Here is a 27,474-nt window from a genome sequence, read left to right as displayed (position 1 = left end):
TTTCTTTCTTTCTTTCTTTTTTGAGACAGAGTCTTGCTCTGTCGCCCAGGCTGGAGTGCAGTGGCGCAATCTCGGCTCATTGCAAGCTCTGCCTCCTGAGTTCACGCCATTCTCCTGCCTCAGCCTCCCGAGTAGCTGGGCCTACAGGCGCCCGCCACCACACCAGGCTAATTTTTTGTATTTTTAGTAGAGACGGGCTTTCACCGTCTTAGCCAGGATAGTCTCCATGTCCTGACCTGGTGATCTGCCCACCTCAGCCTCCCAAAGTGCTGGGATTACAGGCATGAGCCACTGCACCTGGTCTAAAGTTTCTTTTTAAAAAAACCTTTTATATTTGTATGTTTTTATTTTTTTTGAGACAGAATCTGGTTTTGCTGTCACGCAGTGGCATAATCATGGCTCACTAACCGTGGTTGAGCCTTGGTTTCTCCCTGCTCAAGGAATAGTTCCACCATGTCCTCTCCAGTAGCTGGGACCACAGGTCCCATGGTGAGCCACCATGCCTGCACTAAAAACTTTATCTTTCTGTTTCCTTATTTCAAGCTTTATTGCTAAACTACTCAGCTGGGTACAGTGGCTGATGCCTGTAATCTGAGCACTTTCGGAGGCCTAGGCGGGAGGATCATTTGAGGCCAGGAGTTTGAGACCAACCTGGGTAAAATAGCAAAATCCTGTCTTTTTTTTTTTTTATTTTTTTAAACAAACTACTTACATCCTTTTCTAACAAAAGAAAGAACTTGTATCTTATGACTTTAGAATTTGGCAGCCAGTACATGTGTAGCAGGTTATCATGCAAATAAATAGAAGCAGTAGAATAATTCAGTAGCAATACCAGGAGTCAGTTTCTGGAAGTTAGGGGTACTCTAATATTAAACTTTTGTGGAAAAATCCATACTTTTTTTAAAATCAGGTTTTTGTTCATTCTCCTAGAATTGCAGTTAATTTAATATTTATGCTTTGACTAGGTTGCTAATGAGTTAAGAAGGTGGTTCTGTAGTGATAGTTCTATCAAAAAAGCCGATGGAGATACTTAAGCAGTTGTGGGCAGCCATTTAACCTATGTTTTTGGTATCTATAGAATGAAAAATATGGCATGGTATGCTCATTGTAAAGGTTTTGAAAAATGACTAAAATAATAGTTCTTACAAATATTAAGCTCTAATTAATAGCAATAATAGCATTCTGTGCTTTTAAGTTTTTATTTCATTAGTGTGCATAAATTCTCTGGTATCTTGTGCTTATTATAGTGTTTGATGATGGTGACGAGCGAACATTGAGACGTACCTCGCTTTGTCTGAAAGGAGAGAGACATTTTGCAGAGAGTGAGGTAGGGTGACATGGATGGACTATTTGGATTGAACTACAGGTACTGATCTAGAGGCAAAACGTGATTTAATTAATCTGTTTCTTATACAGACACTTGACCAGCTTCCATTAACAAATCCAGAGCATTTTGGAACTCCAGTAATTGCAAAGAAGACAAACAGGGGAAGGAGGTCTTCTCTTCCTGTGTGAGTTTTTTCGTATATGGTATCATTTTAATTACAATAATTAGAACATTAAACAAGTGATTTTCTTAGGGTGGCTAAATTCATTTGGGTAAGCTTTCCATAGCATATTGTATCCTTATGTTAGACATTTTATGCTGAGTGGACCTTATTCTTGATTATTCCCATTATTTGCCAGGAATGATAACAACTCTTATTTTAAAAAGATTATTTTTAAGTTACTTTGCCAAAGTTTTTTTTGTTTTGTTTTGGGTTTTGTTTTTTGAGATGGAGTCTCGCTCTGTCGCCCAGGCTGGAGTGCAGTGGTGCAATCTCGGCTCACTGCGGCCTTGGCTAACTGCAACCTCTGCCTCCCGAGTTCAAGCAAGTCTCCTGCCTCAGCCTCCTGAGCAGCTGGGACTACAGGCACATGCCACCACACCCAGCCACTTTTTTTTTTTTTTTTTTTTTTTGTATTTTTAGTAGAGACAGGGTTTCACTGTACTGGCCAGGCTGGTCTCGAACTCCTGACCTCGTCATCCACCTGCTTCAGCCTCCCAAAGTGCTGGGATTACAGGCATGAGCCACCACGCCCAGCCTGAGCCACTGCACCCGGCCCAAAATTTTTAACTGATATGATGATTTTTCTATTTTAAGTGAGTATATGTTTTTTATCTTTTACTTCAAAAACATTTCAAACTTAAAGATTGCAAGAATAATACATGAATGTCTGTGTGAATGTCTATATACTTTTTTTTTTCTGTTTTTTTGTTTTTTTTTTTTGTGAGACGGAGTTTCACTGTGCCACCAAGGCTGGAGTGCAGTGGCACGATCTTGGCTCACTGCAACCTTTGCCTCCCAGGTTCAAGTGATTCTCCTGCCTCAGTCTCCTGAGTAGTTGGGATAACAGATGCGCCACCACGCCTGGCTAGTTTTTGTATTTTTAGTAGAGACGGGGTTTCACTATGTCGGCCAAATGGGTTTCAAACTCCTGACCTCAAGTGATTCGCCCTCCTTGGCCTCCCAAAGTGCTGGCTGGGATTATAGGTGTGAGTTACTGCGCCTGGCCTAATGTCTATGTACGCTTTATCTAGATTTACTAGTTCTTAACATTTTTCACACATTTGCTTTATGATTCCTTCTCTCTATATATACAAATTTTTTTCTTTTCTTTTTTTTTTTTGAGATGGAGTCTCACTCTGTCGCCAGGCTGGAGTGCAGTGGCGCAATCTCAGCTTATTGCAGCCTCTGCCTCCCGGGTTCAGGTGATTCTCCTGCCTCAACCTTCCCAGTAGCTGGAACTACAGGTGCGTGCCACCACGCCCAGCTAATTTTTGTATTTTTAGTAGAGCCAGAGTTTCACCTGTTGGCCAGGATGATTTTGATCTCTTGACCTCGTGATCCACCCGCCTCGGCCTCCCAAAGTGTTGGGCCACTCCCAGCCTATACTAATTATTTTTATATTTTGTAATAATAATTTTATTTTGCTGAACTATTTGAGAGGAAGTGCCAAGCATCATGATCCTTTATCATTAAATATTTAAGAACAAGGAGATGCTTTTACGTAACCAAAGTATGAATACCAAATTTAGAAAATTTAACATTGATGGACTACTATCATATGGTTAATATTTCAAACTTTGCCAGTTATTCCAATAAAAGCCTTTATAGCATCCCCCAGTTCCCCTGATTCCAGGATCCAATTCAAGATCATGCATTGCATTTAGTTTATATGGTTCTTGAGTCTCCTTTAATCTGAAAAAATTGTGCAGCCTTTTTTTCCCCATGACATTGACATTTTTGAAGAATACATGACAATAGTCTTGTAATCTTTTCCCTTATATACGTTTGTCAGATTGTTTTCTCATTGTTAGATTCAGGTTATACATTATACTCCATAAGTGATGTTGTGTCCTGAAGGAAAGCCCAGCAAGAAGTATTATCAGTTTGTCCCATATCTGGTGATACTACCTTTGATCACCTGGTTTAGGTGGTGTCTGCCAAATTTCTCAACTTCAGAATTACTATAGTTACCATTTTTCCCCTTTGTAATTTGTAAATCTGCGTGGAGATACTTTGAGACTACTTAAATATTCTATTCTCTGTCAAACTTCCATTTTCAAGTTTTATCTACTAATAATTCTTGCCTGAATCAGTTAGTACTATTATGATAGCAAAATGCTGATTTTTCTAATTTTTCATTCTTGCTACATTTTTTAGTTACCATTTAGCTACAATGAAATTCTTTTCCTAATGCTATGGATTCTAATTTTACTTAATGGGTTATAATTCAGGTTGTTCCAGATTTAGCCAAGGGAGCCTTTCCAGGATGGCTTCTGTGTTCTTTTGATAAGGCCTCACCATTTCTTGAGCACTTTTTCACCTTCTGGCATGACAAGGTATCCTAGGCTCATGTTAATTTTTTCCTGCGCCCACCCTGGAATTGGCCATTTCTACAAGGGTCCCTCATTTATTTTAGTGGGAAATAAGATTTAGAAACCAAGATCCCAGTATTAGATATGTACTCACTGCTCCTGGGGAGTATATAATGAGTATTTTTAAAGGCAAAGTCAAATAACACCTAAGCTGCAAACCAGAAAGTAATAAAAGACCTCTGAGGACCCTAAATGGAAATCCCAACTCGGCCATATACTAGATATATCACTTCAGGAAAATTACTTAACCTGTTTATAGTTAACTGCATTTATGTATAATAACTCAAATCTTCACAAAACCTGCAAGATATTCTCAATTTATAGCTGAGGAAAATGGGGATGGTGATGGCTTGCTGGTTTTTGTATTAGATAATGTATACAATTTTCTTTTTTGTTGTTGTTGTTTTTGTTTTTTGTTTTTTTGAGCCAGAGTCTCACTTTGTCACCCAGACTGGAGCATAGTGATGTGATCTCAGCTCATTGCAACCTCTGCCTCCCAGGTTCAAGTGATTCTCGTGCCTCAGCCTCCCGAGTAGCCAGGACTACAGGTGTGTGATACCACACCTGGCTAATTTTTGTATTTCAGTAGAGATGGGGTTTTATCATATTCGCCAGGCTGGTCTCCAACTCCTGACCTCAAGGGATCCACCTGCTTTGGCCTCCCAAAGTGCTGGGATTACAGGCATGAACCACTGCGCCCAGCCGATAATGTATATAAATTTATCAGTGTGTAATAAGTACTCAGGACATGATATGTATTTAATAATTCAATACCCAGTATTTTATTTATGAACTACCTCCATAGACTTCTACTGAAAACTCCCTTATACTTATTTTATAATTTTAACAAGTTGAGTTATCAGGTTTCTCAGAGTGCAGCCGATTGGAAGATGTGTCAAAAGGAAATACAGGAAAAATTAGCAGATGCAGTCAATAAAGAAAACTGGAGTCTCACAGCTGAGAAGTCTATGAGAAGAAAAGAAGGACTAAAACCATAAAAATATAATGAACTAAGTGGTTTTGAGCCATTTAAGAATTAATAAGAGTTAATAGCTCCGTGTACTTTAGTAAACTCCAACATTATCAATATATTGCAGGATGTCTTCAAGAAGATGTCAAATTCAATATACATTCATTAGGAGCTCAAATGGGGAATACATAGTTATTTTTATTTTAAAAGTGTAGGCTTGGCTGGGCACGGTGCCTCACACCTGTAGTTCCAGCACTTTGAGAGGCCGAGGTGGGTGGTTCACGAGGTCAGGAGTTCAAGACCAGCCTGGCCAACATGGTGAAACCCTGTCTCTTCTAAAAATACAAAAATTAGCTAGGTGTGGTGGCACATGCCTATAATCCCAGCTACTCGGGAGGCTGAGGCAGGAGAATCGCTTGAACCCCGGGAGGCAGAGGTTGCAGTAAGCTGAGATAGTAACACTGCACTCCAGCCTGGGTGACAAAGCGAGACTCCATTTCCAAATACACACACACACACACGTATGTACATATATATACACATATATGTATGTGTGTGTATATATATATACACATATATACACACTCATATATATAAATATGTATGCTTAAAATTTGTTGACACTTAAGGGTAAACTTTAGTTACCCAGATAAGTTACCTTAAGTAAACCCTTATGGGTGTTTTCATAGCCAGATATTTTCGTAGCCAGTTAGAAAATTAAAGTTGTTATCTGGCATAAAAATAGAAAGGCAATCTTAAAAAAAAAAAAGTATTTGGCATAATAAGTATTTAATGGTGTTGTAATTAGGTTTTTCTGTCCCAGCTGGTGTTGGCATGAGAGCCTAAGCCTAAGCACTCATTGGTCTAGTGAAGTGGACTCAGAGTTACCATAGACAGCTCAGGACTACATACTTCTGTGAGGCTAAGGAAGGACCCATGTCTTCAATTATAATAAGAATGAAGAGGCTACTACTTCAGGGTAATCCATTAGGAATTGAATTGACTATATTAAATTCACAATACTCTGTATCAAATAATTATTTGTGTTAGGATAATGATCAAGTTATTCTAACTTTTAGTACCGAAGATGAAAAGGAAGAAGAAAGTAGTGAAGAGGAAGATGAAGACAAGCGCCGTCTCAATGATGAATTACTAGGAAAAGTTGTAAGTGTGGTGTCTGCAACTGAGAGGACTGAATGGTACCCTGCTTTGGTAGGTAAAGTTTCTTTGCAAAGTTAATCAGCCATCTAAATATTTGTTTAAAATGGATTTTTAAAAAGCATTTAAAATATTTTGAAAATATTAAACAAATTTGGACTTTATTGGAGATTTTTTTTAATTGAATAATCATAGGTCCAGAATACTTCACTGTCTTCTTTGGTTATTCTTTTTTTAATTCTATATAGCCTTTTATTGAGCTCTTTTGTATTTCTTCCCTCATAATATGTCCAATGGCTTTTTACTCTATTCTCATTGCCATGGGTTCCCTTAACTTGATTCTTGAATTCTTTCTTTTCTATTAATTCAGACTAATTTTCCAGCACTAACTTTTATAGAGAAATTTTTTTTCTTTCTGTTGAGACAGGGTCTCACTCTGTTGCCAATGCTGGAGTGCAGTGATGTGAGCACAGTTCACTGCAGCTTCAGCCTCTTGGGCTCAGGCATTCCTCCTGTTTCAGCCTCCCAAGCAGCTACAACTACAGGCATGCGCCTCCACACCTGGCTATTTTTTATTTTTTGTAGAGATGTAGCCTCCCGATGTTTCCCAGGCCAGTCTCAAACTCCTGGGCTCAAGCAGTCTTCTCACTTTGGCCTCCCAAGGGGCTGGGATTACAGGTATGAGCCAGTATGCCTGGCTGAGAAATCTTTTTACAATATAAATTTAGTCATGATCGTCCCATTCTCAGAAATAGAAAACCTTCAGTGAGTCTGCCTAGTTGATCAGTTTTGCATTTTTTTAAATGGATGTTTGAGGCCATCCCTGGCTCTCAGTTTATTTCCTATTTTTAGTGTAAACTATACTCAAGTTGTTTAACTGCCCCATATGTAGGATACATCACTCCTCTAAGCCTTTATCCCTGCCTTAAATTAATTAGCATTTACTGAGGATCTACAGTGAGTTCAGCTTTGTTCAAAGTTCTTTAGAAGAGGCTTAAATGTATTGCCTTCAAGAAGCTTACTGTAGACATGTAAGAGATTACATCGTTATTAAAGATTGTATAGTAAATAAAAAAAATTTGGTACAGAGTGGAGTAAGAAAGGATGAAAGGAGGGATTCACCTACATTTTAAGGAAGATTTTGGAAATGACAACTTTTAGGTGGGTTGGTAGAGAAAGCTAATTTTTGCTTACACAGAGAAGGAGTAAGAAGAAGAGCTACACAAGAGAATTATTTCGGAGAGGAGTAAAAAATAATTGGAAATTAATGTCTTTTTTCTTCTCTTCCTACTCCTTTACTTCTTCCTCCACTTCCTCATCCCCTCTTAAATATCTCTTAAAGTTCAACTCAAGTCCTACCTTCTTTGCAGGGTCTCTCTTAAATACTCTTCTTTTGTTTTGTTTTTGAGAGAGGGTCTTTGTCGCCCAGACTGGAGTGCAGTGGTGTGATCACAGCTCACTGCAGCCTTCACCTCCCTCGGCTCAGGTGATCCTCCCACCTCAGCCTGCTGAGTAGCTTGGGACCACAGGTGTACGTCAGCACACCTGGCTAATTTTTGTATTTTTTTGTGGAGATGTGGTTTCGCCATGTTGTCCAGGCTGGTCTCGAACTCCTGGGCTCAAACGATGACCTTGGCCTTCCGAGGTGCTGGAATCAACAGGTGTGAGCCACTGCACCTGGCCCTAAATACTCTTAACATAAGTATGCCCCTTTGAATTTTGGTATCACTTATCTCTAATAATAATTGTGGCACAAAATGTATCTCAAATTAGATTATAATCCTGTAAAGAGCTGAAAGTATATTTTTAGGTTTCTGTGTGCGTGTAAATATATTACTCAGTTCATAGATAATAGATTTAATTTATATGAGGAAGGTCTGAAAGTCCCTTGAACCTTTCAGTTGTATAGAAAAATAAGTAATTTGGAATTTGGATGCAGAATATTCAGATTTTAGGTTTGCCAAGAGTTTTTTTTTTTTTTAATAAATTCTTTTATTTATTCAGATTTATCATTTACCAGGGGATATTGCAAATAAAAAATGAGTAGGACACTATTCTTACATTTGGTGATTTTATGTATAATGTACAGAATAATCCAAGTAACAGTAATATAAAATAGTATATGTTCAATATTAGGACTCCCTGGCCTGAGAGATTACATTTATTTGAGGAAATTACAGAAAGCCTTCACAAAGCAGGTGCTTTTGAGCTGAGCTTTGAAGGACTTAAAGATAGTAGGCAAAGCTTCACTAGAGGAAACAAAAAAATAGGTTAAAAAAAATAGCATGCCTGTAATCCCAGCACTTTGGGAGGCCGAGGTGGGCAGATCACAAGGTCAGGAGATCGAGACCATTCTGGCTAACACGGTGAAACCCTGTCTCTACTAAAAACACAAAAAATTAGCCGGGCATGGTGGCGGGCGCCTGTAGTCCCAGCTACTCAGGAGGCCAAGGCAGGAGAATGATGTGAACCCGGAAGACGGAGCTTGCAGTGAGCCGAGATCGTGCCACTGCACTCCAGCCTGGACAACAGAGCAAGACTCTGTCTCAAAAAAAAAGGGATGGGTTTGTTCACGGAACTATTTGCTCTGGGAATCCATTTTGGCTAAATATTAGATGTGAGTCGGAGAATAATAGAATATATACCTGTGAACATAATTTGATTCTAGGGCGGAAGGGTCTTTAAAAGTTCGCCTAAAGAATTTGGGCATAATTCTGCAGAGAATTTTCCAGAAGAGTGATGTTATTTGAGCTACATGTTTAGGAATGTGAATGAAGAATGGCATGTTACTAGAAAGACTGGAGGTGGCAGGAATCTATTTGAAGGCCATTAAATAGTTCATAGGTGAGGTAATTAGACCTTGGATTATGCCTATTCATCCTTTAAAATTTACTTTAAGCTTTTCCTGCCACACCTTTTCCTTGCCCAGGTTAGGCAAAATCTCCCTCCTCAATGTTTTCATATTATTATATGCTAGTGGTATCACTGTACTTATCCTCCATTGTGTTCTTTTTGTGTATCTTTTTATGTTTGCCCCTCCAGTACACTGTTAGCTCCTTGAGGGTTGGCGCGGCTATATTATTAGTCTAATAATTACCAGCACCTAGCAAACAAACAAAAAATACTTCCATCTGGTGTTAAGACAGCTGATGTGACTGCCAAGAATATTCAATTATCTGGATATACACTGTTCAGTATGATAACTATGAACCATGTGTGGCCATTTAAGTTTAAATGTAACTTAATTAAAATAAAATAGAATTAAAAAATCAGTCTCTCAGTTGCACCAGCCACATTTCAAGTGTTTAGCACCATGTGACTCACTGCCACTGTATAGAGCAGTGCAGATACAGAACATTTCCATCAGTGCACAAAGGTCTGTGAATGGTGCTGGAATGTAGCAGAGAGAGGCTAGTGTTAGGGAGAGCATGAACAGATACATTTAAGCAATTTTTTTAAAATATGAAGTTCTGTAAAGGATACAGAGATTATTTACCAATGATACTGTTAAGATACTATTTTCAGAAGTTAAGAAATTAAAAAGTTCTTTGTTCATGTTTTAACTTGTTTTAATTACTAACGATTGTACATATCTTGGTTAAAAAAGGTAACATAGATTTTTTTTTAATGACCAGATTTCGAAAAATTCTTATTCAAGTATATTTTAAAAAATTATATGCCAAATTTTCATCACAGATTATACAATTTAGTTTTTGACAATAATTTAGCTTAGAATAAATCCTGATATTTTTAAAGTGCTGGTCACATTTTAATTTATATTTCTTTTCTTTTTGAAATGGGGTCTCACTCTGTCGCCCAGGCTGGAGTGCAGTGTCGTGATCTTGGCTTACTGCAGCCTCCATCTCCTGGGATGAACTGATGTTACCATCCCAGCTTTTTGAGTAGCTGGGACTATAGGCACACACCACCACACCAGGCTAATTTTTGGTATTTTTGGTAGAGACAGTGTCTTACTATGCCACCCAGGCTGGTCTTGAACTCCTGAGCTCAAGCTATCTGTCCACCTTGACCTCCCAAAGTGCTGGGATTACATGCATCAGTCACTAGACCTGGCCCTGTATTTCATTAATTATTCACTTTATAATCTAATAACTATGGATAAAATAAATTTCTAGACAACCAATATGCTAAACAAAATATATAAGGGTATCTTTTTTTGTATGTAATTCCTTAATAATAGGGGCTATTTATAATGAAGCTGTTTTTTGTAAAAGATGATCTATCTGAGAAGTTAGGGGACCCAGAATTGTTCTTTTGAAAAATATGCTTTTTCTGAGCACAGGAAATAGGAATCAATCTGTTCTTATTTTATATTTCAGGTAATATCTCCCAGCTGTAATGATGACATCACAGTGAAAAAGGATCAGTGTTTAGTTCGATCATTTATTGATTCTAAATTGTGAGTAATGAATTCTTTAATGATGTTATATGGGAGGAAAAAATATGGAATTACAATGATAGAGCGCTCCCCCACCAAAACTTTATTTTTAATAGTCTAATCATTCATGAACTGAGAAGTTGTTACCTAATACATTTTGACTTTTTGTAATGTAGGGTATTTTTCACTAACACATTTTGTATAAAATCTGTGAACAACATTATGTGAGAACAATATTAAGTTTTTTTTTAGCAAAGCATGGTATTTATTTTTTTCCTTAATTGTAAAATTCTATATTTTCATCATGTGTAGTATGTGACATTTATTATTAACTCCGAAGCTTATTTTTATTTTTTATTTTTTTTATTTTTTTTTGAGACAGAGTCTCGCTCTATTTCCCAGGCTGGAGTGCAGTGGCGCGATCTTGGCTCACTGCAAGCTCCGCCTCCTGGTTTCATGCCATTCTCATGCCTCTGTCTCCGGAGCTGCTGTGACTACAGGCGCCCGCCACCACGCCTGGCTAATTTTTTTGTATTTTCAGTAGAGATGGGGTTTCACCGTGTTAACCAGGATGGTCTCGATCTCCTGACCTTGTGATCTGCCTGTCTCGGCCTCCCATAGTGCTGGGATTACAAGCGTGAGCCACTTTGCCCGGCCTGAAGCTTATTTTTTTAATCTACATTACAAGGGCAATTATTTTGACTTTTTTCATGATTAAAATCCAGACTTTTGGGCCGGGCGCGGTTGCTGACGCCCAGCCAAGGCGGGCAGATCATGAGCTCAGGAGATCAAGACCATCCTGGCCAACATGGTGAAACCCCGTCTCTACTAAAATATCAAAAATTAGCCGGGTATGGTGGTGCATGCCTATAGTCCTAGCTACTTGGGAGGCTGAGGCAAGGGAATCACTTGAACCTGGGAGGCAGAGGTTGCAGTGAGCTGAGATCGCACCACTGCACTCCAGCCTGGCGACAGAGTGAGACTCTGTCTCAAAAAAAATGAAATCCAGACTTATAAAAACTTTTTCCTAACCTCATCTCTGCTTTGCGATCAAAAAAGTGAAATTAAAAAAGTTTTTTTGAGTTATAGTTCTCTGTGAAAAATTTAATACCATAATATATCTTATAGTGGTAAAAATATTTCAATATTACTATCTAGTAAATGTGCTTTTTTACTAAAATGAAAAATAAATTTCACAAATATTAAAGTAGACATTGTTGTCTACAAGTGTTGAAAACATCATGCTGATATAAATTACCCGGTACTATCTGTAGGAGGAATGTATAGATTGAAATATTGTGAATGTGAGGCCCTCAATGTACTTTGATATATAAAACTTCAGAATTAAGATAACTAGCTTTGCCTGTATTACCTCTTCTTACCTTTTATTAAGGAGTAAGTTAAAAACATTTTATAGGCAATATTTTGATTTTGAGGTTTTTATTTTTCTATATGTCAACATGTACTATTTAAGTAATAATTTGTATTGAGTAAGTTATTTTCCTCCCCTTCTTCTTGACAATTAGTTACTCTATAGCAAGAAAGGACATTAAGCAAGTAGACATTCTCAATCTACCGGAATCTGAGCTCTCCAGTAAACCAGGTAAAATAAGGATGAATTACCCTATTATTTTATGTTGTGGCTCTATATGGAAAATAGCAAATAAAGCAAGACTGATACTCTCTGGTGCCACCATTTTAAGTGTTTAGAGTTGATAACCAATCTTACTTGATTTTTTTTTTAACGTCTAGATATATTTGATGTGTGATTATTAGATAAGTTTAATTTTTCATATTTTACCATTAAGATGTCTCACAGTATTCTGTAAAGTAATAACAAATTTTATATAACATTGTAACTTATGAAATATGTTCAAGCTTACTGTATCATTTTATAAATGACAGCTGAATTTGAATTCAGATCTTCTGATTCTGAATGCCATGCCTTTTCTTTTGTTCTGTGCTGCTAATTCCAAGCAACTGCTGAAGTACATTTTCACTCTTAGGGCTTCAGAAAGCAAGCATCTTCTTAAAAACTAGAGTTGTTCCTGATAATTGGAAAATGGATATAAGTGAAATCCTTGAGTCATCCAGTAGTGATGATGAAGATGGCCCAGCTGAAGAAAATGATGAAGAAAAGGAAAAGGAGGTCAAAAAGACAGAAGAAGAGGTGGTAGGTGTAATTTCATGTTTGTAACAAATAAAAACATCTTAATATTCTCTAGTGAAGATAATACCTTCATATATTTTTCCCTCTGTTTAGATTCTCTATTATTTGTTTCCATTTCTAGCATTGCTTGATTTGGGTGTTGAGGAAGGTTTTTGGCTCATAGCATAGTGTGTAAATCAGAACTAATTTTTAGTAAGAGGTTACAAGAAAATACTTTTCAGGTTAGTTAATCAACAAGTGCACACTGGTTTTTTCGGGGTGTTTTCCAAAACAACCCAGGAGGGAAAAAAAAAAAAATTTTAGGTATTTTATATGTGTTAACTCATTTAAACTACTACCGTATAAAGTAACTGTTGTTATCCTACTTTAAAGGTAAGGAAAGGGAGGTTCAAAAAAGTTAAGTAACTTTCCCAAGGTGGCACAACTAAAATGGGAAGGATAGGGATTTGCACCCAGGTCTGGCCTGTCTCAACTTTAAAACCTCTTTCAGACATTTCACAATATTTCAAGGATAATTAGGGAAAAAAAAAAATCCTATCCAAACCCCAAAGACAATTTCATTTGGCAATTTGGTAAATCATAGAAAAGATTTAGATTATATGTTCTAAGTGCTAATGGTTTTCTTAGTAATATTGCCATGTCATTTATAATGTGCGTATAATTGTAGGAAATCATCCATAGAGTACTGCATGATTGCTTATATGAATACTGTTGTCTGTTCTGCAGTGTTGTATCAAATGGGGTAAACTGTCTAGTATATTTTTGGTTGTTATGGGGTAAAAGGGCTTAGGGGCAAGACAAAGACAATGAATTTACTGAAAAGGGGGACCTATTTGAGCATGAAAAATATTTGCCTGGAAAAATGTGGGATGCTTCTGTTTTAAATACACAAATACGAATTTATGAAATGAAATGAGTATACTCGTATGTGATGAAGGGCATACGCTATTTCTTTCCTTTTACTTCCCCTGCAGTATTTGGTTTTTTTACACTCTGAAATCAGAATGGCGGTTCATACTTACAGGCTGCCTACAGAGTTGCCATAGTAACATGCTGTTGGTTTTAAGTGAGCATGCTCGGAAAGACAGGAAGGTTTAGCAGAGGCTTGGCAGGTTGCCAATGGAGGTTTGCCAGATGCTTTGAAATGGGCTGTCTTTCTTTTCCTTTCATGTAATGTCTGATTTTTATGTGGAAGAGAATGTAAGTAGTGCTGTATAACCCTGCGGATGCTATGCCCTAAGAGGGAAAGCAAATATTTGCAAGTCAGACTGAAAAATGTCCAGACCCTGTACTGATTAAGTAGAAGGGGAATCTAACCACTTTGCATTTGAAAGAAAATGCAGCATATAGGTAAGATTTTTTTTTGTATGTTTAGTTACCATTTTGATTGCCAAAGACGGGATTAAATAAGAATTTTAGGTATTGATGATGTAGCTGATATGGAAGGACTCAGAACCAAGAAATATTCTTTCTTGTAAAAAAGACAGTAGGAGTCTATTTTTAGAATATCAATGGATGAAGGCTATTTTTCTGAAACAAGATAGATTTTGAAATGAAAATGATAATGAGATAGTTTGGCAAAATTCAGGATTTAAAGTCAGAATATTAAATGTGAATTTTGTATTTTATGTGTATTTATTTATAGATTATATATTTTCAGGGTAATTAGGCCACATTTTCAGGGTGTGAACTGTTGCAAATCTGTGATTTAGCTTTTGTTTTTTAAATTAACATTAGTTAGGATCTTATACTGTCCAATATTGAAGAAAGATTAGCCTCTTTATTTTTGCTAATACTTTTAATTGCTGTCCCTTCCAGAATGCATTTTCCCTACCCCCCCCTCACCCTCTAAAAACCCTGAAATTTTAAACAAAGAGGGTAAAAAGAGCTTTGTAGAAAGTTGCAGAGGGAGACTATAAAATAGTAAATTGTAAGTAGTGGTCTTATTACAATGATTCATTTCATAAATATTGTAATGTTTTATTCAAGCTGTGAGTATACATTAGTATAAAAGAACGAAGAGCAGAGGCAAAGCTCTGTTACCTATTGTTTGCAGGTAATAGTAAATAAATTTTTAAAGGTAAGAAAGCTTATAAGGATAGTATCTTCTTAAAATGTGTCATGTAAATTATGAGCCTGTTAAAATTAAGTGGATCAGGATGCTTTTCATCTACTGAAAAATAACAGCAAAATTACAGAATTTAGGCACTGATTCATATGATTATTTATTTTTCAGATGGTCAATTTCATAGCGTATGTTTTATTGAATTATTGAACTAATTCTTTGACTATACAGGAAGATTTTCTTGAGTGAAATTTTGTTGCTTTAGAAAAATATCAGCTGCATTTCTTGCTCCTGGGTTTAAGATTTAGTTGCTGAATCATTGTAGCTTGTCTTGAACAGTTATTTTTTAAAAGTGTAATATACTGATAAACTGAAAAGCACTGTATACAATAAAGAGGAGGGGAATGACTATGGTATAAAATGAATAAAAATCTGATAAACCATGGCCTACCTGGCTTAGTCATTATGGGCCTTTACCATGTAGGTGAGGCCACGCTGTTGTATTACGTTACAGATCAGAGTCTTCCCAAAATGTAATGATGCTATGCTTTTCATGAAGATTCAATGTTGCATTACAATAATCAAAAAGATCTTTTGTAAGATTCTCTAAACCACTGTAACAATACTCTAGTCTGTCATTTGGTGTTTTTAGTATAGCAAGCAAATTTTATGCAGTAGAATCATACAAGTGTTAGATACTTCTGCAGTGTTAATGGGCAGTGAACATTGTTTTTATATTTGATGCTTTGGGTATCCTAAGTAGCCTTAATGAGATTTGAGATTCTATGACGTTACAGAAAGAGCACCTTTTCCCCTTAATATTAATTTGAATTCCTAAGTATTGGTAGTTCAGGATTTGAGTACAAGATATAGATCTCATGCTGTTACTATGTGGGAAAAGATTGAGGATCTGACAGAAAGTAGGTTTTATGTGTGTTGATTACTTTAAACTTGAACTCAATAATTATATTGAAAAATTCCCTGGGGGATATTTTTATGGTTATTACTGAAATGTTTTTGTTAAGAAAATTTTGTATTAGAAAAGATATTACTGGATTTTTCACCTTTAAAATTGATCAAAAAGTTCATGTAAACATAAGTAATCGTCTCAATTATTCATTTATTCCTGATTTATATTTACTTTGGATAAATATAGGAGAGTTTTCTAAGGGTAAAAAAAAAATGGATTGTTGTTTAGAAAACTGAGCATTAAGGAGAATGTGACCAGTCTTAGCTTTTTAAATCATTTTGGCTTATAATAAGTAGGCTTATAGGTTGGGCGCTTTTAAAAGTTTCCTATTTAGTAATGAAAATTTGAATTCAGTGAATTTTTAAATAACTACTGCCATTTCTCTAATATTGGGAATTGTTTAGGGACCACTGACATATTAATGCCTAAGATTATATTCCACTATTGTAAAAAATCGTAAGTATTTGAGTTTGTTTATTCATGGAAACATAAATATTATTTTTGATGTTTAAATCGTGTTATTTGTGCATATTTATGCCTTTTTGTAGATGGTAAAGGCATTTGTTGGTGGTCGTTCAAGATTACTTTAGGTATAAACTTACAGTAAATCCTTGATAACTTAAGAAAACCATGCTAAATTGGTAGAATTTAAAGAATATTTTAAATGTAATGTGAACATTTTGTATTTCTAAGCAGATCCTAAAAAGCCAACCTTCCGTGAATAATTGAGACTTTAGCTTGCAATCATATAACAGCTGACTTGCTAAAATCTTAAAGTTTAGCCCATTAAACAAACAAAAATGCCCCTATGTATTTAGCAGAGTCTTGCTTCATGGTAATAGTATAAGAAAGAGTCTAGCCCAATTAGGATCATCTAATAAGATTAATAAGGATTCCACATTTGTACACACAAATATAGCTACATACAGCTATGTTTTTATGTATTTAAAAAAACACTTTTATATCAATTCATTTTTTAGTTGTGGTCATATGAGATAGTTGACTTGTACTAAAAATCTTGGATTTGATAGCATTTAAATGACATCTTGATGATTAAAATGTGTACCTTTTCAAATGGGGAAAAATTACTAGGGTCAGTTAACTGATAAAATACAAGAATCATGTAATCATTTATTTTAGGCAGCTGTTGGTAAAACTGTTCTCTGAAATTATAAGTGCCTTACTATGAATATATCATCTCTTATGTGAGCCCTGAAATTTTCTGTAGGTGTACAATAGGGAAGAATAGTACCACTCTAAATTTTATGATTACCAAATTTCACTGGGCCTTCAGTACTATTGGTCAATTCCCAATTTCTGTAAGCAAATCATTATTTCCTCCATTAAACCGATAATCCTATATCCACTCCACACAATTTTGTAAAGAAATTGGGAGCTTCAGATGTGAGCATGCTGTAAACCTGTTTGCCTGCTCTCTTTCGCTTGAGGCACAATTGATAGTGTTTTGTCTTCCTCTATAAGATGAGTCTCTCAGGTTATGCTCTGGATCTCATTCCCTTCCTCCTTTCAGGAAAAGAGAGACTATCGACTCTCTCTTCTCTTTCTTGCATCTTTAACTTACTCCTTTCAGTTGTATCCTTCTCATCAGCTTTTTAAAACATGCTTACATCTCTCCCAGCCTTCTGACAACCCCTCCATATTTCCTCGACAAGTCTTCAGACAACCTCTGTGCTTTCCGCTCCAGGTAACTACATTTCTTCTTCATCCACTCATGGCCAGATCACTTAGAGTTACATACACTGTTCATAACCTCTCCTTTACTCTTAATTCACTATAGTGTATCTTGCTTTCCCACAACTAAAACAACTTTACTAAGGTTAGCGGTGACTCCAACAAAGTTTTGTACTAAACCAAACACGTTTTTATCTTGATCTTACTTGACTACTGAGTAGTAGTCAGTACCTCTGACATACCTAACTTCTTAGAATGCTTGGTATCCATGACATCACAGTTTTTTGGTCTACTTCCTATCTAAAATGATATAATGACTCGATATCTGTATGTACATCAAAGATGTCTCTTCTTAGCTCAAGACATTTATAACAAACTGCCAATGAAGATTTCATCTTTTTTTTTTTTTTTTTTTGGAGACAGAGTTTTGCTCTTGTTAGCTAGGCTGGAGTGCAATGGCATGATCTCAGCTCACTGCAACTTCTGCCTCCTGGATTCAAGCAATTCTCCTGCCTCAGCCTCCTGAGTAGCTGAGATTATGGCATGCACCTCCATGCCTGGCTAATTTTGTATTATTAGTAGAGATAGGGTTTCTCAATGTTGGTCAGGCTGGTCTCAAACTCCCGACCTCAGGTGATCCGCCCATCTCGGCCTCCCAAAGTGCTGGGATTACAGGCGTGAGCCACTGCGCCCGGCCGAGGATTTCATCTTAACTTGTACATATTCAGACTCAGTATGTGCAAGACTGCATTCATCATCTTTTTCCCCTAAACCTGTCCTTTCCCCGGCTGTCCTTAATTCATTTTAATAGAAGCAGCATCCGCTCAGCTGTCCAAGCCAGATACACAGAAGTCACCTTGATTATTCTTAACCCCCTGTCCAATCAGATACCCAGTCCATTCTCTTCTACCCACTCGAATAGCTCTCAAATTTGCCCACTTCCTTTGGTTTCTTTTCTTCTTTCTGCCAATCTTACTCCAAGCTACTGTTCTCTTTTACCCCTAGACTAATGCAATAACAATAACAATTTAATTGTTCTTTCAACATCCATGCTTGCCCTCCTCCAGTCTATTCTCTGTACTAGATCTACAGTAGTTTTTTTTTTTTTTTCTAACTGAAGATATATATATGTGATTCTTTTAGTAATAAAATAATTTTAGGGAACAAAAGAGGTTGTGGTTTTTATTCTTTTGGATTAAAATGTTTCTAAAGCATATTGCATAATACCACCTTTTTCTAAACGCAGTATAATGTACATTATTTAATGTAATATTTACTCAAGATTTAATTATTGCATTCTTGTAAATCACATACTGTCTTGGCTCTTAGCCTTTACACTAAGTGACATAAGTCTGTAAAGATTGTGAATTTTTTCCCAGTTTTCTTTCTTCTAATCTATATATTGTCAATTGTTAGTTTTTACATATGATAACTTTCTGGACAGTTCTTCAGAATTCCACTTGGGGTGAGTCTTATTGATAACCTACATAGTCATTTTGACCTATGGCTCACCTGAGTTACCAGACTTACTATTTGTTTTGTTTGCTTTTCACTTTAAGTTAAACCTAAAGTTAAACCTGAAGTTTAACTGAAAGTTTAAAATTTTAAGCTTTCTTTTTAAATTCATCTTTATTTGCTGTTTCACTAAGGTGTTGTGACAACAAAATATATCTGTTGTACCGGAACATACATCAAGATGTACCTTTCATAATACCACTATTAAAATGTTTACCTTTTGTAGGAGGTACAAACAAGTAAAGATGACCACGCTAAATAATGTTCTCAGTTTATTTATGGAGACTTGGTGGTTTTTAAAGTAAGACTGTTTGGTTAGTCCTTGCAACAGTCTATGTAAATATGTATATAAATAAATATATACATATGGAATTGCCTCAGAGTGCATTGCCTGAGAAAAGGGAGATTATGAAGGGGAGTTAGATACCTTATCCCATAGTTCCTCCCAAAGTGGACTTTCTTTTTCTTTTTTTCCTTTTTCTTTTTTTTTTTTGAGACAGTTTCACTCCGTCACTCAGACTGGAGTATGATTTCTACTCACTGCAATCTCCGCCTCCCAAGTTCAGATGGTTGTCATGCCTCAGCCTTCCCAGTAGCTGGAATTACAGGCATGCGCCACCATGCCCAGCTAATTTTTATACTTTTAGTAGGGAAAAGGTTTCACCATGTTGGCCAGGCTGGTCTCGAACTCCTGGCCTCAAGCGATCTGCCCACCTTGGCCTCCCAAAGTGCTGGGATTATAGGCGTGAGCCACTGCGCCCAGCCCCAAAGTGAACTTTCTAGAACCTTACAATAAATCTCCTAGAACCTTCTCTTTATATATATATTTGTGTGTGTGTGTATATATATCTTTGTGTGTGTGTGTATATATATATATATAAAAAAATTAAGAAAACCAAGGTTTAGAGAGGTTTCAGAATTTTTTACAGGCTTTTAAGAAAATGTTCTCTCCTCCTCTAGATTGTAAGATCTGTGAAAGCAGGGGATTTCAGGGTTTTTGTTTTTTCCTTTTCCTACCAGTATGTGTAGCTAACAGCTATCAACACAGAGCTTGCTTAGCTGATATTAAACCTTCATTAAATGAATGAATATGGGTTATGTAATTGTTGTAGCAAATTACTCTTTGAAACAAGGTGGTGGGAAATTTGTTATAAGGTTCTAGAAAGTTCACCTTGGCGGGGGGAACTAAGGGATAAGATATCTAACTTCCCTTTATAGTACCTGTTTTCTCAGGCTGTGTACTCTCTAGGCAATCTCAATTTCTTGCATAATTTTGTGAGTTTATAAAATAAATTATTTTTTGCTTAAGTCATCTTGGGATAGTTTTCTGTCACTTGTAGTAAAAGTTCTTGATTTTCAGTGCTCCTTGTTTGTTCCACTTACACTTCTTTATTCTCCCTTCCACGATATGGGACTTCTTACATCTCCCCTGCTGCCACTTAGATATTGTTCAGAAGCTGCTGTTGATATTACATTGAATATTGCCTTTGTGTTGCCCATTCCCTTTGTTAGTATTAAGTATAATAGGAAAGATAAAATGAAAGTTTTAAAAACTCAGAAAATAAGTGACAACAGCTGAGATTTTAAAAATTCAACAGATATTTGTAGGAACAAAGAGGTGGGCACGGGTCAAATCATGATGGGGCAGACTTCTAAAGGCCTGTGATGAAAAACCCAGACCTCGTCCTGAAGGTGCTGAAAGCCAATAAAGGGTTACCAGCAGGAACCACCTATGTTTTATAAAGATGTTTATGGATAATGAATTCAAAGGGAAAACACCAGAGGGAAGACATCTGGAGTAAGTGGTGATTATAGCTCACTGCAGCCTCAACCTCCCAGGCATATGCCATCCTCCCACCTTAACCTCCTGAGTAGCGGGGCTAGGATTAAAGGCACGCACCACCATACCCAGCTAATTTATTATTATTATTTTTTTTTATAGAGACAAGGTTTTGCTCTGTTGCCCAGTCTGGTCTAAAACCCCTAGGATCAAGTGATCCTCCTGCCTGGCCCTCCCAAAGTGCTGGGATTACAGGCAGAAGCCACTGCGCCTGACCAGAAATTCTAAGGGATTCCCATAGGGGTTCTTGAAACCTGAGAATACGCATCAATAATATGTACTGTTAGATACAAAACATAGTACAGGGAAACCACAAAGATCAAATTTAGTTATACCTTTCCTCACTTTAAAAATGTCAATTTTTGTGGCTCCAATATGTTATACGCTAGGAAACTATCCCAAGCCACCAGTTAGAACTGTGTACAAGTTACATGGGTCTGAGGAGCTTTGGGTAAAGTTCATCATCTTTTACTGACATATTTTGACAATTTGGACACTGTCCACCTTCCTAATGTGTATTGGAAAGTAGAGTTTCTAGCTAAGAAAGTTAATAGCTCCTACAAAAATAAGATATGATCTTATTTTTCGAATTGCATTTGTCTCTGTATTACTCTGTTCTCACGTTGTCATAAAGAACTACGTTAGACTGGGTATTTTATAAAGAAAGAGGTTTAATTGGCTACATTTCCACAGGCTATACAGGAGGCACGGCTGGGGAGGCCTCAGGAAACTTATAATGAGGAGAAAAGGTGAAGGGGAAGCAAGCACATCTTCATGTGGCAACGGGGGAGGAGAGAGAGAGAGAGAGAGAGAGAGTGAGCGCGAGAGAGCGCAAAGGGGGAAGTGCTCTACACTTTCAAACAACCAGATCTCATGAGACCGCACCATCATGAGAACAGCAAGGGAGAAATCTGCCCCCATGATCCAATCACCTCCCACCAGTTCCCTCCCCCAGTATTTGGGATTGCAATTCAACATGAGATTTGGATGGGGACACAGAGCCAAACCATATCAGTTTCCCATCCCACTAAAATGGTAAGAAGTCTGTTTACTAGAATTTGTGCCATTTCCAAATGCATAATCATTCATTTTCTGATTAATATATTTGGACAAGGGACAAGGTGAATGCCAGCAAGTCATGGGCCATAACCACCTGTGTCATTTTTTTTTTTTCTTCTTTTTTTTTGAGACGGAGTCTCGCTCATTTTGCCCAGGCTGGAGTGCAGTGGCGCAGTCTTAGCTGGGATTACAGGTGCTGCACGCCAGCATGCCCAGCTAATTTTGTTTTGTTTTTTGTTTTATTTTTTTTGAGACGGAGTCTTGCTCTGTCGCCCAGACTGGAGTGCAGTGGCACAATCTCGGCTCACTACAACCTCCGCCTCCTTGGTTCAAGTGATTCTCCTGTCTCAGCCTCCTGAGTAGCTGGGATTACAGGCGCATGCTGTCACGCCCGGCTAATTTTTTGTATTTTAGTAGAGACGGGGTTTTACCGTATTGCCCAGGCTGGTCTTGAACTCCTGAGCTCAGGCAATCTGCCCATCTCGGCCTCCCACAGTGCTGGGATTACAGACATGAGCTATTGCGCCCGGCCTAATTTTGTATTTTTAGTAGAGACGGGACTTCACCATGTTTGCCAGGCTGGTCTCGAACACCTGACCTCAGGTAATCTGCCTGCCTTGGCCTTCTAAAGTGCTGGGATTACAGGCGTGAGCCACCACGCCCACCCCAACTGTGTCTTAGAACATCCTCAACTATTCTTATTTCCTCTCTTTCCCTGAGTCTTGCATTTATATTATCATAAATCTTAGCTCTCATACTCAATGAATGTGAAACAAGAAAACTCTACACAATTCATTTGCACAGATACCATTTTCATTCACATGAGTGTCTAAACTAAATGCCAGTCATTAGTGGTAAAGTTATGAGTAAGCCAGGCACAGTGGTTCTCTCTTCTTCCCTCTTCCCTTCTCTCTCCCTCTCCCCATCCCTCCATCAGTCTGTCTGTCTTTCTCTCTCTCTCTCTCTCTCTCTCCCTCCCTCTTCCTTTCATGCGAAGAGGTGAACTTTCCATCCCAGCTGGCAAGACTAATTCGGGCATGCATTCTCTTCCTTGTGGACTGTTATAATGGCTTCCTTTTCCCTTCCAATCCATCAAACTCATTCTTGGCTGAGAAATTTTAAATATACAAATCTGATCTAATTATCTTTCCCTGTCTCAAATTTCACATCTAACCACAGTATCAAGTTTTGATTCTTTAGCATACTATTATAGAGTCCTTTCCTAATCCCAGCCTGCCTTTGTCAGTCGCATGCTTATGCTGTTTGCTCTAGCTCCAGGGCTGTCTACTATTTATATTTTGAAGCTGCCTAATACTACCACTGCCAGTTCATCTCAAGGAGAACCATTCATTTCCTCACTTGCTCCTCCTGTATTCTTTTATGTATTTTACAACACTTATCACATCGTGTTATATTGGCTTCTTTTACCTTTCTACACCTCCTGCCAAACTCAGAGCAGCAAAAATAGAAAGGAACCATGTGTTCTCATTTTAATCCACAGTGCTTTTGAACAATCTCTGATTCATGGTAACCATCAGTAGATGTTTGAGCTTAATCTGAAGACATGTGCCTAAAGTCAGAAAATTCACAATCTAGTAGTGTAGATAGATATACAACTACTTATAATACTAGGCAGTATATACTAATACTAAATAAATTGGAAATTTCTTGAAATTATGATCATGAATGTGACTCTTGGATCTCTGGCATTTTACTGGGTACATAGTTATTCTTATGTATAAATGTAAATGACTAAATGAAGGGAAGAAGTCTCCTCAGCATGGTCTAGTAGACCTCTACCTCCCATTCTTATAACCCTCTCGCACTCCAAAACCCTTGAAAGATGCAACAGTCCCAGGCCTTGACCAGGAGGGAAATTGCTATGAAAATGCCATGGATAGAGAAAGCAAACCGTGATAGCAATTAAGAGCCCCATACAAAGTCATAAAGGCACATTCTTCTCATTGGAGGCGTTTTCTAGCGTATGCAGTTTTACTGCAAGGTGACTAGCAGCAAGGCTATTTTCAAGAATAATTATGAGGAGTGGCTTATTGTAAGAGAAGCAATTTTAAGTTTCACAGAAACATCAGATAAGTTTAAAACTTTGTTTATAGTATCATCTTTTATTTATTCTTGGTAGAAAATAAATTTCCCCTCAACGCATATGTCTGTAAGTAGAATTCTTTATTCATTTATGTCTTGTTTAACTGTACCAAAACTACAATTTTTTGGCCATAGTTTCTCATGAAACCTAAAGCACTCTTGGTTACCCACTAACTTTTAAATAAAATACACATAAATCAAATTTTATCTATAAAAATGTATTCTTAACATTAAAAATTTATCAAATGTTGGGTACAACCTAATTTTTCAGTTGATGAGTTGATTTTGTTTACTTGTATTGGGGAGCAACTTTGATTTTAAATTACTGCCTTTTTAAAGAATTGCTTTTACATATATTGGATACAGAAGGGATCCCTGAATTCTGTAGCATCATAAATACTGGAATGAGGCCGGGTGTAGTGGCTCAGATCTGTAATCCCAGCACTTTGGGAGGCCAAGGTGGGTGGATCACCTGAGGTCAAAGGTTTGACACCAGCCTGGCCAATGTGGCGAAACCCAGTCTCTACTAAAAATACAAAAATTAGCCAGGTGTGGTGGTGCATGCCTGTAATCCCAGCTACTCAGGAGCCTGAGGAAGTAGAATCACTTGAACTCGGGAGGCAGAGGGTTGCAGTGAGCTGAGATTGTGCCATTGCACTCCAGCCTGGGTGACAGCAAGATTGTCTTTAAAAAAAATATACTGGAATGAAGTTTTCGTCTGAAAAGAGAATATTATGATTACAGGGCACAGGCAAAGCATAGAGCCAGTCTGGCATAAGTGGTTTTTGGTTTTGATTTTTTTTCCCCCATACTAGAAGTTCTTAAAATTAATGCGTGAAGTGGTTCTTGGGCTATTGAATTACTTTTTTTCTTCAGTTAATTCATTGGCAGTTAACTTTGTAAAAGCAATATTTTTAAATTCACATGGGGAAAAAACTGCCGTCTCTTAATTTGAGCTTTAAGTAATCACCCCTACTAACTACTTTATAGTGATTATTAACTTTGTAAACTGCTGATTTTGGACACATGTTAGAACTTAGATTTAAATTTCTTCATATTTGGTAGAAGTATTTTAGTGTTATAAATCATTATGAATGAATGTACTAAAAGAAAAAAGAATGTAATAAAAGATCTCTCTCCCTTTCTCTTGATTGTCTCATGGTTTTTTATTATATATTTTAATCAACTACATACTTATTGATCCTGGCTATATTATCAGCTATTAGATAACACAATTTTAAAGTGCCTCTTGCCCTCTGGACACCAGAGACTCAACATTTATTGCTTGAGCATTGCCTTTGTTTTGAATATGGCTTTGTAAAGACAAAAATCCAGGCCGGGTGCTGTGGCTCACGCCTGTAATCCCAGCACTTTGTGAGACTGGGGTGGGCGGATCACCTGAGGTCAGGAGTTCGAGACTAGCTTGGCCAAAATGGTGAGACCCATCTCTATTAAAAATACAAAAAAACTAGCCAGGTGTAGTGGCACACTGCTGTAGTCCCAGCTACTCAGGAGGCTGAGTCAGCAGAATTGCTTGAACCCAGGAGGCAGAGGCTTCAGTGAGCTGAGGTCGTCCCATTGCACTCCAGCCTAGGCAGCAAGAGCAAAACTCCATCTTAAAAAAAAAAAAAAAAAAAAAAAAAAAAAAGATTCTGAGCTCTTTTAGAACAGAGGAGAGTAATACTCTGAGTTATGATCATTTATATGGAGGAAACATATCAGTGTTTTGTTTCTCTGTAGTATTGCTAAACTTTAAGAATTTTTAAAGAAGCTAAATCAGTAATTATGTATCTTGTTTCCTTCCCTAAGAATTACTTCTGGAATTATTTTATCATCTTATTTTTAAGTGTTGCAAAGTCAGCCAAAGGGGCCATACTAGAAAGGCAAAAGAGAAAACCAGGTTATTGTGAGATGAGGGGGTGATGAGGTCTGGGGTAAAATAGAATGTATATGACTCACTTAAATGTATTCACATTTCTTTAAAACATTGTGCCATCTAAACAAAAATCCTTTGCCACTGTGACTTTGCAATCCCTGGTTTATATTTATCTGACAATAACAAAACCTATCATATTTATATGAAAGTTACTTTTAGATATAAATATATGATATAATGAACATGTGTCATGATTGTGCTCATCTGCCAGTATATTTGCGTGGGCCACATAGTATTTTTAATGGGCTTAAAAAAAAATAACAGGTGAGGTGAAAACATAACACTCCCATTTTATTCCTGAATGTTTTCCTCTTGGCTAATCTTAGTTCTTACAGTGATACTCAAAGGCAGAGTTAGACTGGTAAATGGAGTGAAGGGTAGACATTTTATATCTTCATAAATATGACTTAAAATCTGGTATTGTAGGATATTGAGAAAATTCAGATTTTTCAGCTTTATTAAAATTTGATGACTTTACATTGGGTTCACAAAAGTAAAAGAAGACATGTATCTTTTCCAGTTCACTGCGCCATACATTTATATATTTTATCTTTACAGCCTGAGGAAGAACTTGATCCTGAAGAGAGGGACAACTTCCTCCAGCAGCTTTATAAGTTTATGGAAGACAGAGGTATTTTCATGCTCATTATTTTAAAGTAGTCATTTATTTTACATGTTTACATTCTAGGTATATGCATTGTTTTTGTTAGTATTGCAGATAAACAGTTTTGGATTTTATAATTTATTTATTTATTTTGAGACAGGTTCTTGCTTTGATGCCCAGGCTGGAGTGCAGTGATTTGCTCCTGGCTTACTGCAGCCTTGACCTCCTGGGCTCAAGTGATCCTCCTGCCTCAGCCTCTCGAGTAGCTGGGACTACAGGCACGTGCCACCATACTCAGCTAATTTTTTATTTTTCTATTTTTTGTAGAGACAGGTTTGGCCATATTGCCCAGGCTGGTCTCAAACTCCTGGCCTCAAGTGATTCTCTTACTTCTGCCTCCCAAAGTGCTGAGATTACAGCTGTGAACCACCATGCCTGTCTAGTTTTGGATTTTAAATAAATCCTAGAATCAGTTACACCTGACAATAGTAAAATATTTGGAATTAAACTGTTAATACCTATTTTACATAGAAACAAGTGAGAAAGTATTTTAATACAATTTAGTTTTCCCTGTCACTTATAAAACTAAAGAATATTCTGATATTTTAGAAATAGAAAGTGACCAGTTATAATGTTAATCTGCATATCCACTAATTGCTAATGCTGTATTTGTGGTAAATAAACTAGATAAACTAGCCTGATCCTTGTTCTCAGCAAATTAAACATAATAGGAGACCAATTGTTATCTGAAAAGGATGAGATTTCTAATATAGGTAGAATAATAGAACAATTATAAACCATCCTACTCCTTGGCATTTGTTAGTCCTGGAAAATCTTAAGATAAATTGGTCCTAAACATTCTGTGTGGCCTTCAGAAATCATCCTTCAGATTACTGCTAACAGTCTTAACATTTGTGTCAAAGCAGTGAAAATGGAATCAGGGTGTAAATCTTATCTTTTCTATTGTGTTTGTTTATGCCTAAACTTTTTTTTTTTTTTTTTTTTTTTTTGAGACAGAGTCTTGCTCTGTCACTCAAGCTGGAGTGCAGTGGCATGAATATGGCTCCCTCC

At 37.0% G+C, this 27,474-nt stretch overlaps 1 protein-coding gene across 3 annotated transcripts in view; it reads left to right on the top strand.

Annotated features, from left to right (window-relative positions):
- Window positions 1-27,474, top strand: part of ARID4A (AT rich interactive domain 4A (RBP1-like)) — a 74,581-nt gene that overhangs the window by 18,979 nt on the left and 28,128 nt on the right. For all 3 annotated transcript variants that reach the window (XM_011989583.1, XM_011989582.1, XM_011989581.1), the window contains exons 6-12: window positions 1,248-1,327; window positions 1,417-1,511; window positions 5,972-6,104; window positions 10,391-10,470; window positions 11,976-12,052; window positions 12,456-12,622; window positions 26,358-26,430. In XM_011989583.1, coding sequence (XP_011844973.1) covers window positions 1,248-1,327; window positions 1,417-1,511; window positions 5,972-6,104; window positions 10,391-10,470; window positions 11,976-12,052; window positions 12,456-12,622; window positions 26,358-26,430 — 705 coding nt within the window. The remainder of the gene's footprint in view (window positions 1-1,247; window positions 1,328-1,416; window positions 1,512-5,971; window positions 6,105-10,390; window positions 10,471-11,975; window positions 12,053-12,455; window positions 12,623-26,357; window positions 26,431-27,474) is intronic.

Source organism: Mandrillus leucophaeus, unplaced genomic scaffold, assembly GCF_000951045.1.
Source record: "Mandrillus leucophaeus isolate KB7577 unplaced genomic scaffold, Mleu.le_1.0 Scaffold359, whole genome shotgun sequence".
In the NCBI taxonomy this organism is placed as follows: Eukaryota; Metazoa; Chordata; class Mammalia; order Primates; family Cercopithecidae; genus Mandrillus; species Mandrillus leucophaeus.
This window is presented reverse-complemented; position numbering and strand designations above follow the sequence as displayed.